The sequence below is a fragment of the Hippopotamus amphibius genome, chromosome 11 (genome assembly GCF_030028045.1).
Source record: "Hippopotamus amphibius kiboko isolate mHipAmp2 chromosome 11, mHipAmp2.hap2, whole genome shotgun sequence".
Classification (NCBI taxonomy): domain Eukaryota; kingdom Metazoa; phylum Chordata; class Mammalia; order Artiodactyla; family Hippopotamidae; genus Hippopotamus; species Hippopotamus amphibius.
The window spans coordinates 38,841,963-38,856,980 of NC_080196.1; the positions used below are offsets into that span (position 1 = coordinate 38,841,963).

General features: G+C 42.7%; 1 protein-coding gene across 1 annotated transcript in view; it reads right to left on the minus strand.

Annotated features, from left to right (window-relative positions):
* The window catches only part of ZFAND3 (zinc finger AN1-type containing 3), a 342,068-nt gene that overhangs the window by 26,140 nt on the left and 300,910 nt on the right, over positions 1-15,018 (minus strand). The window contains exon 5 of the mRNA XM_057698349.1: positions 8,768-8,935. Within this exon, the coding sequence (XP_057554332.1) occupies positions 8,768-8,935 (168 nt within the window). The remainder of the gene's footprint in view (positions 1-8,767; positions 8,936-15,018) is intronic.

Sequence of the window (15,018 nt, forward strand, 5' to 3'; positions counted from 1 at the left end):
ACTACAAATAGAACTACCATATGATCCAGTAATCCCACTCCTGGGCATATACCCAAAGAAAACCATAATCCCAAAAGAAACTTGTACCATAATGTTTATTGCAGCACTCTTTACAATAGCCAGGACATGGAAGCAACCGAAATGCCCATCAACAAATGAATGGATACAGAAGATGTGGCATATATATACAATGGAATATTACTCAGCTATAAAAAGGGATGAGATGGAGCTATATGTCATGAGGTGGATAGAACTACAATCTGTCATACAGAGTGAAGTAAGTCAGAAAGAGAAGGATAAGTATTGTATGCTAACTCACATATACGGAATCTAAAAATGGTAATGATGAACTCAGTGACAAGAACAAGGACGCAGATACAGAGAATGGACTGGAGAACTCGAGGTTTGGGAGGGGGTGGGGGGTGAAGGGGAAGCTGAGACGAAGCGAGAGAGTAGCACAGACATATATATACTACCAACTGTAAAATAGATAGCCAGTGGGAAGTTGTTGTATAACAAAGGGAGTCCAACTCGAGGATGGAAGGTGCCTTAGAGGACTGGGACGGGGAGGGTTGGGGGGACTCGAGGGGGGGGGAGTCAAGGAAGAGAGGGAATACGGGGATATGTGTATAAAAACAGATGATTGAACTTGGTGTACCCCCAAAAAATAAATAAATAAATAAAATTTAAAAAAAAAGAAAAAAAAGATTAAATGTGGACTAGATAAGCATACTCTTGTTCAGGTAAAAGTACAGTGAGAGTGAAGGGAAGAGAGTAGCAAAGGGAGAAAAGTTTCTCAGAATTTGCCTCAAGATTTTCCATTACTCCTTAGCTCTCATGTATACAATAACTCCCAGGTTTTGTTTTTGGTTGTTGTTTTTGTTTTTGCTTTTGGGAGGGTGAGCAGGCACCTCCTTCTCTTGAGATGTAAGGTAACACACACCCAGCTGCTGTCTCAGAAGTGCTGGAAAAACTTTAGCCTTTCACTGCCAGAGTCAGCGTAAAAAAACAGGAGCTCCTAAAGGGCTGGGATCTTGGTCACTGCATTCTCTATGTAACACATGGCACGGCATGGACTCGACACTCAACGGCAGTAATGATAACACCTAACCGTCCAAACCAATTTGTTCATGATAAAGGATCTCAGGTGTTTCCCTGGATAGCAGGGTTTTGGATACAGATCCAGGTTAGAATTCTGTACACAGAATAAGGCCTTTTATAAGAACACATTGCCTTGCTTTCTTTGAGACACAGGACAGAATGCCAAATGTCCCTGACAGGTTTAAATCACACTTGAAAGAGAGTTAAAGGCCTAGATGTGGGTTTATTTGTGGTGATTTCTGATGCTGGTGGAATGGACCAGCATCAGAACTACTAAAGCCTGGTAGTTTCACATCACCTACATGCTTCATAATCACCACAGCTCCTTGCCCCACACCGGACCTCAGGATATCCCTATCCGTTCACCACTCAGTCAGTCCCCTGCAGTGGACAGGGACGGCTGTGACATATGCACATTCCTTTGTGCTTTGTGAATTAGTTCACGTTCTCCCTAGATCACTCTTCTACAAAGATTCAACAGTCTCCTGGACTTTCCTGTATGCTTAATTTAAAAAAAAACCTCAAATTAGTTCATGTTGACCACATTCAAACCATTGAGAGCTTTTCACTGCAAACCAACGTCCAAACCCTACAGCCTGGAATCTGGAATCCCTTCCCTCCCTTTCTAGCAGTCTCTCCTCACTTGACCTCAAAGCTCCATCGGGCCACACAGAGGTCACCTGCAGAACACCAAGATGCTTGGTCCAAGCACCCCTGCTTTCTGGACTTCTAAGTCCCACCTTCCTTTAATGCCCCTATTGTGGAAGCCTGTCCAGCCTCTTGCAGCTGGAATTAATCTCTCCCTCCCCATATTCCTATAACATATGGCTTGTACCTTGACTAAAACTCTCATGGTAGGCTGCCCTGGATGCTGGTTATTTCATGTATATGCCTGCCTTCCACTTAGCACAAGCAAATTCCTACTTCGAATGCATATTTAAATGATCTTCGGGATCCTGTAAAAGTAGCTGATTCCAGGACTAGGCAAGTACAAGACGTATCCAGAGCACATCATGTTATGCCACAGAGTAAGAAAATGCTTTTTTAAAAATGGGACATGTCACAAAAATACAGAATTCAGCTTGAAGGAGCTTCCACTGGCCAAATCTGAGACAATTTGAGCAACAACATAATTAAGTACAGTACTGAACTATAAACCACTGAAAGATAAGAGCCCATGAGTCCACACCAATAAGAGATAAATAAATGTGGGAGGAGAGTGTTCTGTGCAAATGGTAAATGCAGGACAAGGACTGGAGTTATTAGCAAAGCATCATTTTGCAACCATCATAGTCAAGATTGGTTCAGGCAAGAATCATCAATGGATGCTAAATCTAGGAGACATTTTTGATGATAATCAGGACATTTATATAGTCAAAGTATTTCCCCCAGATTGCTTACTCATTGCAAAGGCAAAAATACTATTTTTAGAGACATCAGACAACACCTAGACTGGGTGAATAAAACAAAATTAATGTCAATGAGAGGTGGGTAAACATCCGTGCCTCCCAATGTAGAACCCTGAGGGGGACACAAAATCACCCACGTAGCATTCCGGCTGGGAATACATAATCTGAATCTAATCATGAAGAAACATCAGACAACCTCCAAAGGAGGAGTGCTCTATTTAAAAAAAAAAAAGTGTGGGGCGGGGGTAGGAGTGTGGGGACTTCCCTGGTGGCGCAGTAGTTAAGAATCTACCTGCCAGTATAGGAGATACAGGTTCCACCCCTGGTCCGGGAAGATCCCACATGCCACAGAGCAACTAAGCGCGTGTGCCACAACTACTGAAGCCCATGCAACTAGAGCCTGTGCTCCACAACGAGACTCCACTGCAATGAGAAGCCCTCACACTGCAACCAAGAGTAGCCCCTGCTCTCCGCAACTAGAGAAAGCCCACGTGCAGCAACAAAAGACCCAATGCAGCCCAAATAAATAATTAATCAATATATATTTTAAAAGTGGGGGGGTTGGGAAGGGTAAGCAGAGGAGGGTGGAGAAATGTAGGCTTCAAAAATGTCAATATCACTGGGTTCATCAGTACCATTTCCTCAGATTCCATATATATGTGTTAGCATACAGTATTTGTTTTTCTCTTTCTGGCTTACTTCACTCTGTATGACAGACTCTAGGTCTATCCACTTCATGACATATAGTTCAATTTCATTCCTTTTTATGGCTGAGTAATATTCCATTGTATATATGTGCCACATCTTCTTTATCCATTCATCTGTTGATGGGCATCTAGGTTGCTTCCATGTCCTGGCTATTGTAAATAGTGCTGCAATGAACATTATGCTACTTGTTTCTTTTTGGATCATGGTTTTCTTTGGGTATATGAACAGTAGTGGGATTACTGGGTCATATGGTAGTTCTATTTGTAGTTTTTTAAGGAACCTCCAAACTGTTTTCCATAGTGGCTGTACCAGCTTACAATCCCACCAACAGTGCAGGAGAGTTCCCTTTTTTCCACACCCTCTCCAACATTTATTGTCTCTAGATTTTTTGATGATGGCCATTCTGACAGGCAACAGTGGAGATACAGAAGTAGAGAATGGACTTGAGGACACGGGGCTGGGGTGAGGGGCAAAGGCGAAGTTGGGACGAGGTGAGAGAGTAGCACAGACATATTTACACTACCAGCTGTAAAATAGATAGCTAGTGGGAAGATGCTGTATAACAAAAGGAGATCAACTTCATGGGAGATGCCTTGGAGGGCCAGGACGGGGAGGGTGGGGGGGAGTCGTGGGAGGGAGGGGCTATGGGGATATGTGTGTAGATGCAGCTGATTGACTTTGGTGTACCTCAGAGACAGGTACAAGAGTGTAAAGCAAATATATTCCAATAAAGAGTTTTAAAAAAAAAGTCAATATCATTGAAAACAAAGAAAGGCAATGAAAATGTTTCAGCTTAAGAGTCTAAAGCGACATGACAACTAAATGCAACACCTGATCATGGACTGGCTTCTGTACTAGGGGAGAAGATGCTTTTATGAAGTATATTATTGGATCAACTAGCAAAGCTAGAATATGAACAACAGATTTGATAAAAGTATTTATCAGTATCAATTTCCTGAAGCTGATAACTGTGCTGTGGTTCTATAAAGGAACAATTCTTAGGAAACATTCATTGAAGTTTATAGGGATAAAGGGTCACAATGTTTGTAACTTACTCTCAAATGGTCCAGGACAAACTTTTATTTATTTATTTATTTATTATTTTTTTGGCACACGGGCTTAGTTGCTCTGTGGCATGTGGGATCTTCCTGAAGCTGGGATCGAACCCGTGACCTCTGCATTGTCAGGCGGATTCTTAACCACTGCGCCACCTAGGAAGCCCAGGACAAACTTTTAATTCCCAAAATGTTAAAAAAAACAATCCCTGGAAACCTTTTCTGATTTAATTGTTAAGCATGAGGCCCAGACCTTCTATATTTTAAAGGCTTCCTGGATTGAGACGTGCCTGGAACAGTGGTTCTCAAAGCACGGTCCTCAGACCAGCAGCATCAGCATCACCTGGGAACCTGTTTAACAGGCACAGGCCCACTGAGTCAGAAGCTCTGGGGGTGGGCCCAGCAGACTGTGTTTTAACAGCCCTCTGTGTGATTCTGATGCCTACTCAAGTTTGAAAACACTGACCTAAACTATGAGCTCCTACATTCTGAATTCTAGCTCCTATATTCCCCACAAAACCTAGCAAAACGCTCTATGCAAAACCATATCTAAATAAATGCTTGCTGAATTTAGCCTGAATGGAAAGGCAGAAATGACCAGTGAGGCACTTAAAGTTGATAAACTAAAGGTCCCAGCTAAAGCAACACTCTGAGTTTCTAAAGTGAATATAAAATTTATTTTGAAAGCAGTAAAGGAAGTCAGATTACCCAAGAGGTTAGTGAAAGCAACTGTTGTTCCAAAAGGGAGCATATCAACTTACAATTTAAGTCACTGTCAATTGGAAATATGCAGTAACTTATGCAAGCTCTTAGACTGGTATTTAAAAATTAATTCTGTGGTTCTGGGAAGCAATGCATAGCGATTAAATAGCCATGTGGTATGCATCATACAAGATCTGCTGAGAAAACACAGCATCCACGTGGCTGTGCTGTGGCCCAGGTTGGATGAGGATGGCCAGATTTCAGAAGAACACCCTCCAGGTGGCGTCTGGAGTGAAAAGACTCCTGTAATGACAATAAGCTGATCAATCTGCCTACTGAGTAGAAAATGAAACAAATAAATCGGTTTTTATGCAATTGTTTTCCATCTTGAGAAGTTAAACTGCTGAAGATACACTAGGATGCAGGATATCATCCCAGTCTCACCACATGCCTTTTCTAATTGGCACCCAGAAAGACTTCACAGGAAAAGGGTGTTACTTTGGTATTGTTGATTTAAAGGTTATCTAGTCACAGGCAGAGGAGAATTCATCTTCAAAATTCACCTCCTTATGAAAGCCCATGGAGTGTCTTGGCAATTAACAATTCCTATCACCTCTAGCTGTTCCCTATGTGAGAAGGCTCAGAACTCGCCTTACAAATTGCTCTTTTGAAGATCAAAGGGGAGCTGAACGTGTCTGTGTGCTCTCAATGAGATTGTGATTTAGTGGAATTTTTAGAGAAGGTTGCTGGCAGTGTTTGGATGACAGCCCCAGGCAGAGGATTCAGGGGAGCTTGGCCACTCTTCCCTTTGGAGCGCCTTCCCTGTCTTTAATTGGCACCTCATTAGAAATTAATGAAAATGACATCCTCTGTTCTTCCTGCTCTAGGCATCGAATGCTACAAAAAGGCCCATCACAATTCATAACACATTCAATTTATATAGCAATGGCTCTTAAGCATTATTTATGAGATGTGAATTTCTTGTCAGCAGTTGTGAGTTTCTTGTGAGTTTCTTGTCCACCTGTACAGAGTGGAAGGGGAATGGAAAAAAAGACTGAGAATATATATACAAAAAAATATTTTCTGCAGTGGAGAAGTGTTCTGTTTGAGTTCAAACTGCCTTCCTGAGTCTTCACTTTCAGTAGTAAATTACTGTGTTTCCCCTTCTCTAAAACCTTTCAGGGCAGTTAAATGTCTCTCCAGCACTCCATACAGCCTCAAGGAAATAACTATGCAACTCACCTTTTCCTAGAGAGATCCAAGCAGACAGGCAGGAGAGCACAAGAGCTATTGGTCAGGGACAGTCCCAGAAGCGTGTGTTCCCATTGCTGTCCTTCATCTTTTAAAATGTGGCAGGTGACTCAGTCATTTTTCTGGGCACATAAGTATAATGCTCTCAGTGGGTCCAACTGAACTCTCAGCTCTCTCTAGGAAGGCTACATCTGGAGGGACTACAGAAAGCTCAGGGCTTTCTTCTCCAGCAGAAAAATCAAATCTCTCTATAAGCAGACCCTCAGAATTGGGCACAAGCCAAGGGACCACGTGTTAGATCATTTAAAAAGAATGCATATCTATGGCAAACCCAGTACGCACTTATTTAGAAACCCAGCCTCCTGCCTGAGAGGTGAAGAGCACAGCAGAGTAACCTGCACCTACCAGAGCCAGTCAAGCTGGCTTCACTTTAGGAGCACACGAAGTCATCCAACATGCATTTCTAGATATTTTCAGCTTGGTACTTAAGACCTTAGGAAATTAAAGTGGTTTGCATCAAAGCTGAAGGGTAAACTGGGAGACTCAGTTACAACACCTCTGGATCTCTCGACACTAAACTGTGAATTCTCACTGCTTTCCTGACAAGGAGAGGAGGTATTAGCCACTGCCAGAGGCAAGACAGCACACTTGATGGATCAACTGCTTGATCCACTAGGGCAAATCCTGTGTAATACCCAGGATTCAGTTACTTTCAAGAAGGAAACCAGAATGTAAGGTACAGGAAAATCCCATGATTCTAATTTAGGAATCACCAAAGGCCTGTGTTACAAAAGCAACAGGCAAATGGTCAGGGAAGCTGCACAATACTGTTAACAGACTGAACTGCTGAAGCCCCAAGCAAGAATTTGCAGGCCAAAAAAGATCAGACAAACCACTACAGTCAAAGTTGGTTAGCCATCAGACCCTACAGTTTCCTTGGCTAACCACAGTTTTCCTTTACTAGCTCATTAAGAATTTTACATTACCTGGCAGTCTTGATTAAGACACAGCCTAAAAAGAAGGTTCTGGGCTCACCTAGACCACATCACATTGCAGGAACACAAGTGAGGTTTGAAAATCCTGCTGACAGCCTCTTCACCCACGTCTTATCCTACCTCTCTCCATACACTTTCACACAAGCATTTAATAGGATAAAAAAATGCCAGGCTAAAAAATAAAAACTTGTCCAGTGATACTCAGATTCCACATGCCAGGTATATTCTGCAGTTGAATATAAATGTATTTCTGATATTGCCAAGTATCACACACCAGAGTGTGTAACAGATTTCTACTCATGACAGGAAAAGAGTTCCAACTCAGTTTCCATGAGAAGCTGGAACTCCCTCCTGTCCTTCTCATTTCCAACAGGACAGATAATTGAGGGACAGGAGCAGCAATGGCTGTCTCTTTAGAAGATGAAGGGCTTTGAGTACCTGCAACTTTCTAACTGCTGGGAGAACCACCTAGTCCTGACAACCAGTATCAGTACTTACAGGGTATCTATGGCCATCCCAGAGGTAAAAGGAGGCTTCTAAAAAGCTCACTCCTGGGCTTCCTAGGTGGCGCAGTGGTTGGGAATCCGCCTGCCAATGCAGGGGACATAAGTTCAATCCCTGCTCCAGGAAGATCTCACGTGCCACAGAGGAACTAAGCCTGTGCGCCAAAAAAAAAAAAAAAAAAAAGCTCACTCCTAAGGACAAAGGATACAGGATTCTCAGAGGCTAGAGCCAGTGTGCCTGATGACAGCTCTGTCCTAAAGAGCAATTTTACAATACTATGCTCTAAAGTCAGGAAATAAAAACAGACAGGAAAACTGTACATAAGTCAGCCTAAATAATGCAGCTACACAATTCTGCTTCTATGTGATGTGATGTATGGGGTCAAAGGGAGAGGAAGGATTGTTCTAAGTTCTGTTCCTCCGTGGGTAGGCATAAAGTTTTTAAAAAGTACATCCCTGTGCAAAAATTTTAAGAGTTGGTATTACACTGGATAATACAGAAGGAAAGGTTACTTTAAAGCTATTTCAAGGGGTTAACTGACAATGAATTATGGCTCAAAGAAAATAATTTTCTAATCAAACTTTAATTTAAAAGGGATATGGGGGAGAAATCTTCCATTCATTATACATAGTAAGAAGCTCATTCAAAATTAACTTAATATCTGAATTTTATGGTACATATCCCAGAATTTCACTGGTTTGGTTAACTTCTAAATAAGTCATCAATGAGAAGGAACCATGGTATCTGCAGTGGCGAGAAGCTGAGTGCAGTAAGCAGTGACAATGCAACTCTAATGAAACATGTGTAAGAGTTGTTGGGGAGGTTTTTGCCATTTTTGTATGTGTGAGAGGAAATAAAGGGCGTTTAGAAATAAGAATCCTCTGTTCCTGATTTCCCAAGCTCCAAACTTATAGCTTGCAGGGAGGTACTCAGGAGAAGAATGAAAGAGTTCAGCCTCTCAGGAATAAGTTCCAAAGCTATGCCAGGGAGCCAAGGACACAGCCTCCACCGTGCTGTGTCCTCCACTGGGGGAGATGCTTACCGCAGCGGCACGATCCCAATTCCTGCTGCACCAGCTCCAGTTTGGTTTGGCACTGGAAGCACCGACGTCGACTCTTCTGTTTAGATCGGCTGGCTTCCTCGGATCGTGCAGTATTCTCCAGTAGTCGTGGCCGTTTCACCGGCGAGGCCTCATTCTCAGACTGTGAATCTGAGCAAAACAACACACGTAGGGGTCAGGGTTAGTGCTCGGCCTGGCAAGAACAGCTGATTAATGTACTGCTAGGTGTTCTTCTGACCAGGCTACTGCCCCTTTCCAGGAACCGGACTTGTGTGAGCAAGAGCCAGCTCTGACTGGCCTGGCTGATGCTGCACAAATGGTGACAAGCATGCCCCTTCAGAGCTGACCTCTAACAAGCCAGGCCCAAGCTAGCTGGGAGGAAGAGAAAGGAGAGAAGGGTGGGGTGGCTCAACAAACATCAGCTCCATGGTGTTTTTAAAAACAGCAATCTCTATGAGGAGACCATTTAAGCTGGAAATGGGATCCTCTCTTTGCACCCCTTCTTTGGGTCCTAGTTGTTTACTTTCTGTACTGGTTATTTATCTCTTCTTGGATCTCTGTCCTGAAGGAGACTGTAATTTGCCAGAGAAGGGACTATGTCTACTACTTCTTGATATCACCATGTTTAGCATAATTCTATACCTAAAGTCAGTGTTTCATGGGTGATCCATAATCTTTCCTAGTAAAAATACATTTCTATTCCTACGCACAACTAAACGCACAAGAATCAGGTTCTAATATTGAAAACTATTCCAACTTTATACAGAGTAAAGAAGTATCCTTGCTTGTTTATAAGCAAACTGTCCCATGGCCTCCATCATAGGGGGATCCAGAGGCAGCACTTGGCACCACAACCCTAAGGCTGGTGCCATATTAGCAGGTGAAAGGAGATGCAGTGTGCAACAACTTTCTGTGTAACCTTAAAAAAGTAAAATGCAATAAAGTTCATGTCACAAGCAGGCTATAAATAACTTACATTTAAAAAAAAAAAAAGCCAACACATGGGGGGCCCTATACTCCTGGAATTACTGCCACTGCATACTGATGATGCACCTCTCACAATGTTCCAAAGAGATTTGTGCTAAACCACCTCTGCAATTGAGTCTCCTAAACCATCTTCTTCAAAACAGATCCAGATCCCACCCCTTCTCACCCCTCCACCACCACCACACACAGGTCCAGGCCATCACCATCTCAGCCAGTCTAGTAGAGTAGCTTTTTACTGGTCTCCCTGCCCTTCCCCTTGTCCCTACAGCCTATTCTCCACAAAGCAGCCAAGCAACCCTGTTAAAAATCAAGTTAGAATCACTTCACTTTCCTTCTCAAAATCCTCTAATAGCTCCCCTTCTTGGAGGAAAAGTTCAGGTACTTCCTATGACCCTCAGAAAGGCCCTGAAAGATGTGCTCTCCTCTCATCTCTCTCACTTCATCCCCTGCTGCATCCACACTAGCCTCCTGATTGTCTCCTACCTCAGGGCCTTTGCACATTCTGTTCCCTTTGCCTGAAACACTCTTCACCTAGATCCACAGGGAATTCCCTCTTTTAAGCCACATTTTCAATGCAGTCTCCTTCCCTGAAAACCCTATCTAGACCATTCTTGCCCGGTTCTGCAGCACTTCCCTTCCTCCTTTTTCCTGCCTTTTATTCCTCCACAGCACTTATCTATTTTTTTTTTTCCCCAGATCTTTACTGGACTATTAAATGCTTTACACTATTGTGCCAGTTTCCACTGTAAAACAAAGTGACTCAGCTTAATTTATACATATATCCCCATATCTCCTCCCTCTTGAGCCTCCCTCCTACTCTCCCTAACCCACCCCTCTAGGTCATCACCAATCATCAAGTTGATCTCCCTGTGTTATGCAGCAGCTTCCCATTAGCCATCTATTTTACATGTGGTAGTGTATATATGTCAATGCTACTCTTTCACTTTGTCCCAGCTTCTTTTGACATATCCTCCAGCACAATGTAAACTCCCAGAAGGCAAGAAGTTTCACTTGCTTTGTTCACTAATGTGCCCTCTATGCCTACAATTCAGTATTTCTTACATGAATAAATCTTCTCCTAGGCAGTCCTAATTTTCTATTTACTGTGGCTCTAGTGAGAAGCAGTACACTGTTGGTTGTATTTCTTTTCTTCTTTTTTCTTTTTATTGGCCGCGCCACGGCATACAGGATCTTAGTTCCCCGACCAGGAATCAAACCGCACCCCTTGAAGTGGAAGCGCAGAGTCTCAACCACTGGACCACCAGGGAAGTCCAACTGTGTTTCAACGAAGGCTGTCTGCATCCCCTTTCCCAGCATCCTTCTATATGGAGATGTTGCACTTTGCCCAAGCACTCACTGGCCCCGACAGACAGCGAGCGACGGTAACAGTTTGCTCACAGCCCTTTGGCCCACTGCACTGTGCACAGACTTTCAGAAGTCATGCACCATTCTCAGCAACTGTAAACTTCATTTTTCATCTCATTTAGTTCTTGCAGTCCTACATGACATTTTCCCCCAATACAAACCAACTAAACAAGGCCTTTGATGAAAACAATTGAAAGCAAACTCAGCTTATTTCCCAGCTCTTCTGAGCAAAGCTGTCCAAACCTAGTCGGTGTGATGACTGAGGCAGCCAGATACCCAGGCCCCCTCCCCTTCCCCTACAAGAGCAACAAGCAACAATCTACATGTACATCATTACAAGGCAGCCAGCCAAAAGGAATTCACCTGGTATGGGCCACACTGCTCTCCAGGGGGTCCTTTTTTTACAAACCAGCAAGGGCACTATTTGTATTAATAATCCTATTTAGATTTTTTTTCCCAATTGGGTAACAAGAAGAGAAAATTCTAGAATAAAAACCGAAACAAAAAAATGGTGTTTGTTATGAGGCAAGGTCCTAAATCTGGAGCATCCATACCAGAAATTATCCCCCAACCCCAGGGTGAGATGGGGATAGAAGAGAGGTTAGGTTCCACACAAGAAGGCAGCTGAAGCCTTTGCATTATCAAGTTGTTAAAATCCAGAGCGTCTTGACATGATGCCAGCACACCTTTAATATAAAAGAGGGAGGACCACTCGGACCCTCCTTTCATTTGCACTGCAATCTGAGAGAACTGAGCTTGTGTCTAGAAATGCAATGTTCACATTCAAAGCTGTTTCCCAAGTGAGTCTGCTCCAAACCGTCAAATGCGCTGTCTGCCTACACAGGACCCATTTCCATTTCTAAAGCAAGCTTCTGCTACAAGACAATTTACTTTCAGTATGTCAATGCTATCCATGGCTAACTATTTTCAAATAAGCAAGAGAGTGATATATGAAGACAATATTTTTTAACATATGATTCCTAAGACTGAGAAACAGAATTCACATTCATATAATTACAATCATCACTGGTCATCACCAAACAACCCAGTTGATGCAACCCCCCAAAATTAGGAGGCCTGTCCAGGCCTGATCTCTTTTCTTCTAATTCTCCACCTTGTGTGACCAATGAGCACTCAATAATAACAAAACTAGGGAATATGTCTGCATGGTCTCATCCTGAAATTTTCCTTGATCCAATCCACACTATGTATAAAGACAACTGCATTATTTGTTCTGGAAGGCAGGAGGCATGGGATGTTCCTGAAACAGTGGGTCCTTAGGGAGGTCTCTGATGCTGCCAAAAGCTTCTGGCGGCACTGTGCTGGCCATCTAAAGGAACACCACTCAGCCCTAGTCAGTCCTCTGAGAGTCACTGTCTCAGCAACTGGGCAAGTCCAAGACTAAAGGCATCCATGTATAGAAAGTCTGAGTCACGAGAAGCAGTCCTCAATGAGTCTAAACCAAGACAGATGAAATGTTTACCAGAATGTATTATTTTTCAGAATCAAAGAACTGTTCCTAGACATGAAGAGATTCGTAACTTTAGAAGTTCTAGAATACGTCCCCTTATCCTTCACTCGGCCAGTGGTCTATTAAGTGGAAAGGAATCCTTGTGCCCTCTCATGTTCCCTACCACAAGCAGGACAGGGAAGAAACTCCCCACACGGTTTACCACCCTCCACATGCTGCCATCGAGGAAGGTGACTGTGCTAACTTCTTGGCGAAGCAAACCAGTCCTTGGCATTTCCTCACAAGTCAACTTAGTGTTCTAATTAGAAGCTGATGAATAAATGGCGGTCTACAGGATCATCACTATGTCTGCATGAGAAATTTGCATCTCCTCTGCTAATTAGTTAATGAAACCTGTGCCATGGGGGGAGTTGCCTAAATAAGAGAAACAGATGTCCAGGACAGGGATTCTAATTACATAATAATGAACTAAATAATTCAACTATTCAATTACAAATTTAATGCCAATTTAAAAAGGCAGAAAGAAAAGATCCAACACTAAAGGAACTCTCATCTACTGTCTATATTTGAATACATTAAATTTTGTTTACTTTTTGCTCACAAATAGTTAACAGTTCTTGTTACCCTGAAGCATTTTCAACTCCTCAACAAGGATGGAAAACATTGATAATCTGAACTTGGGCAGTAAGGGTTACATGCAGAGAGAAAGGTGAACAGAAGTAACTCCCATGCAGCTGTAACTGTCAGGAGACATGCTTCCTTGCAAGGAGCATGCTCATTAGCAGCAGGAGGAGTGCAGCGGCAAGCTGGAAACTGCTCCCAGCCCAGGAGTCAGGAGGGACTTCTAATTACAGTCCCTCACAAAGGGCCAACAAAGCACGTTTTAACAGTATGCGTCTTCCTGAGAACATAATCTAGTCTGTATGTACCCACACAAGAGCTGCCCACATGCCCAGGCCAGGCTCACAGTTCTTAATATTCACCAGACCCCCTCTCTTCCTCTGCCTATGTTTAAGAGCCTGAGGAAGATACCACATCACATCTTCTAGTCAAAGGAAAGTCTGATCAAGAATCATAATGTGATTAAATAAGAAAGGAAAATCTTAAGAAAAAGTATTTTACCTCTCTGTTTCCTAGATTTAAAGGTAACCATTGCTTTATTTGTGGCAGAGAAACAAGTACAGTGATTTTTAAAACATAACCCTCTGAAGAGAGAAAGTCTTCTAATTGTATGTTCCTAGCCAACAGCAGAAAAGTAGTGGTAAGACTTTCAATTTAGGAATACAGTTTAACTGGAAAACTTGACTGGAGACAACAAACAGACCTACTTCTTTTAAAATTCTGTTTTGTCTGTGACAGAAATTCACATTTGTTCCTTACTGTCACTGTTCTTGTCTTTATTACTCATGTTCTCTCCTGAAAATTCCCAAATAAACTGTGTCAGGCCTGTCAGAGGCGAATCCCAACCTCTCTGAACCTCCTGTCGCTGTGCAGCTGGCAGCCCGCACACAACCAAAACTGCTCACCATGACCATGGCCTTCTGCTGCCTTAGGCAGGCTCCTGACCCTCTGCACAAACCAGTACTCACAGTTTAGAACAGGAGAGTGGGAAAAGCAAAGTGGCAATAAAGATAAGGAGGCTTCTTCTATTCGCTTCACCCACACCTTCCCTCACTTCTAAGAAAGAAAGATGAGTCTGTTTAATCTCAGGCGTTATGACAGCTTTTGAGGTACTCAATCAGTTTTTTTAGAACCTATCACAGTCTCTTGACAGATTGACATTTATGATCCCAACAGCCTGTGCAAACATCAGTAAGAGCAATAATTAATGAACCCTCACACATCACTGCCGACTCTGCTTTGACCATTTAAAAGAAGCTTAAGCTGCTGAAACCTCTGTCCATGAAAAACACCACTCTCTCACTGGATAACCTGAAAAAAGACACTTTAAAGAAATCTGTAGGTACTTTCTCTGTAAACCTCATGCTTCCTTTCAGTGTGTGCAGGGATTAGATTCATCCTCTCCTGGTTTCTTACTCTATATGCCATAGAAGACTTCAGGAGAGAAAACTCCCTCATTATCCATTAAAATTTTGTTTCCACTTTATTTGACTGAAATTTCCCCCTCCTTTCTTATCCTCCTAACGGTCCTAGAACTATTTTGGAACATGACACCTGTTAAAAAGCTTTTACACAGAGAAAGAAGTTCAACTCTGGAAGAGGCCAATTTTTAAAATTTTGTGGAGAATGCCTTCATTTTCATTTGATATGTAATACATATCTATCTAGCTTGAAATACTCCTAGGATGCCACATCTTAGATCATAACCATTTTAAAGGTCAGATGTTCTCAAACTGCCAGGCAGTACCGTTGTGAAGCATGAATCCCTCTCTCTTCCTTCCATCTCCAT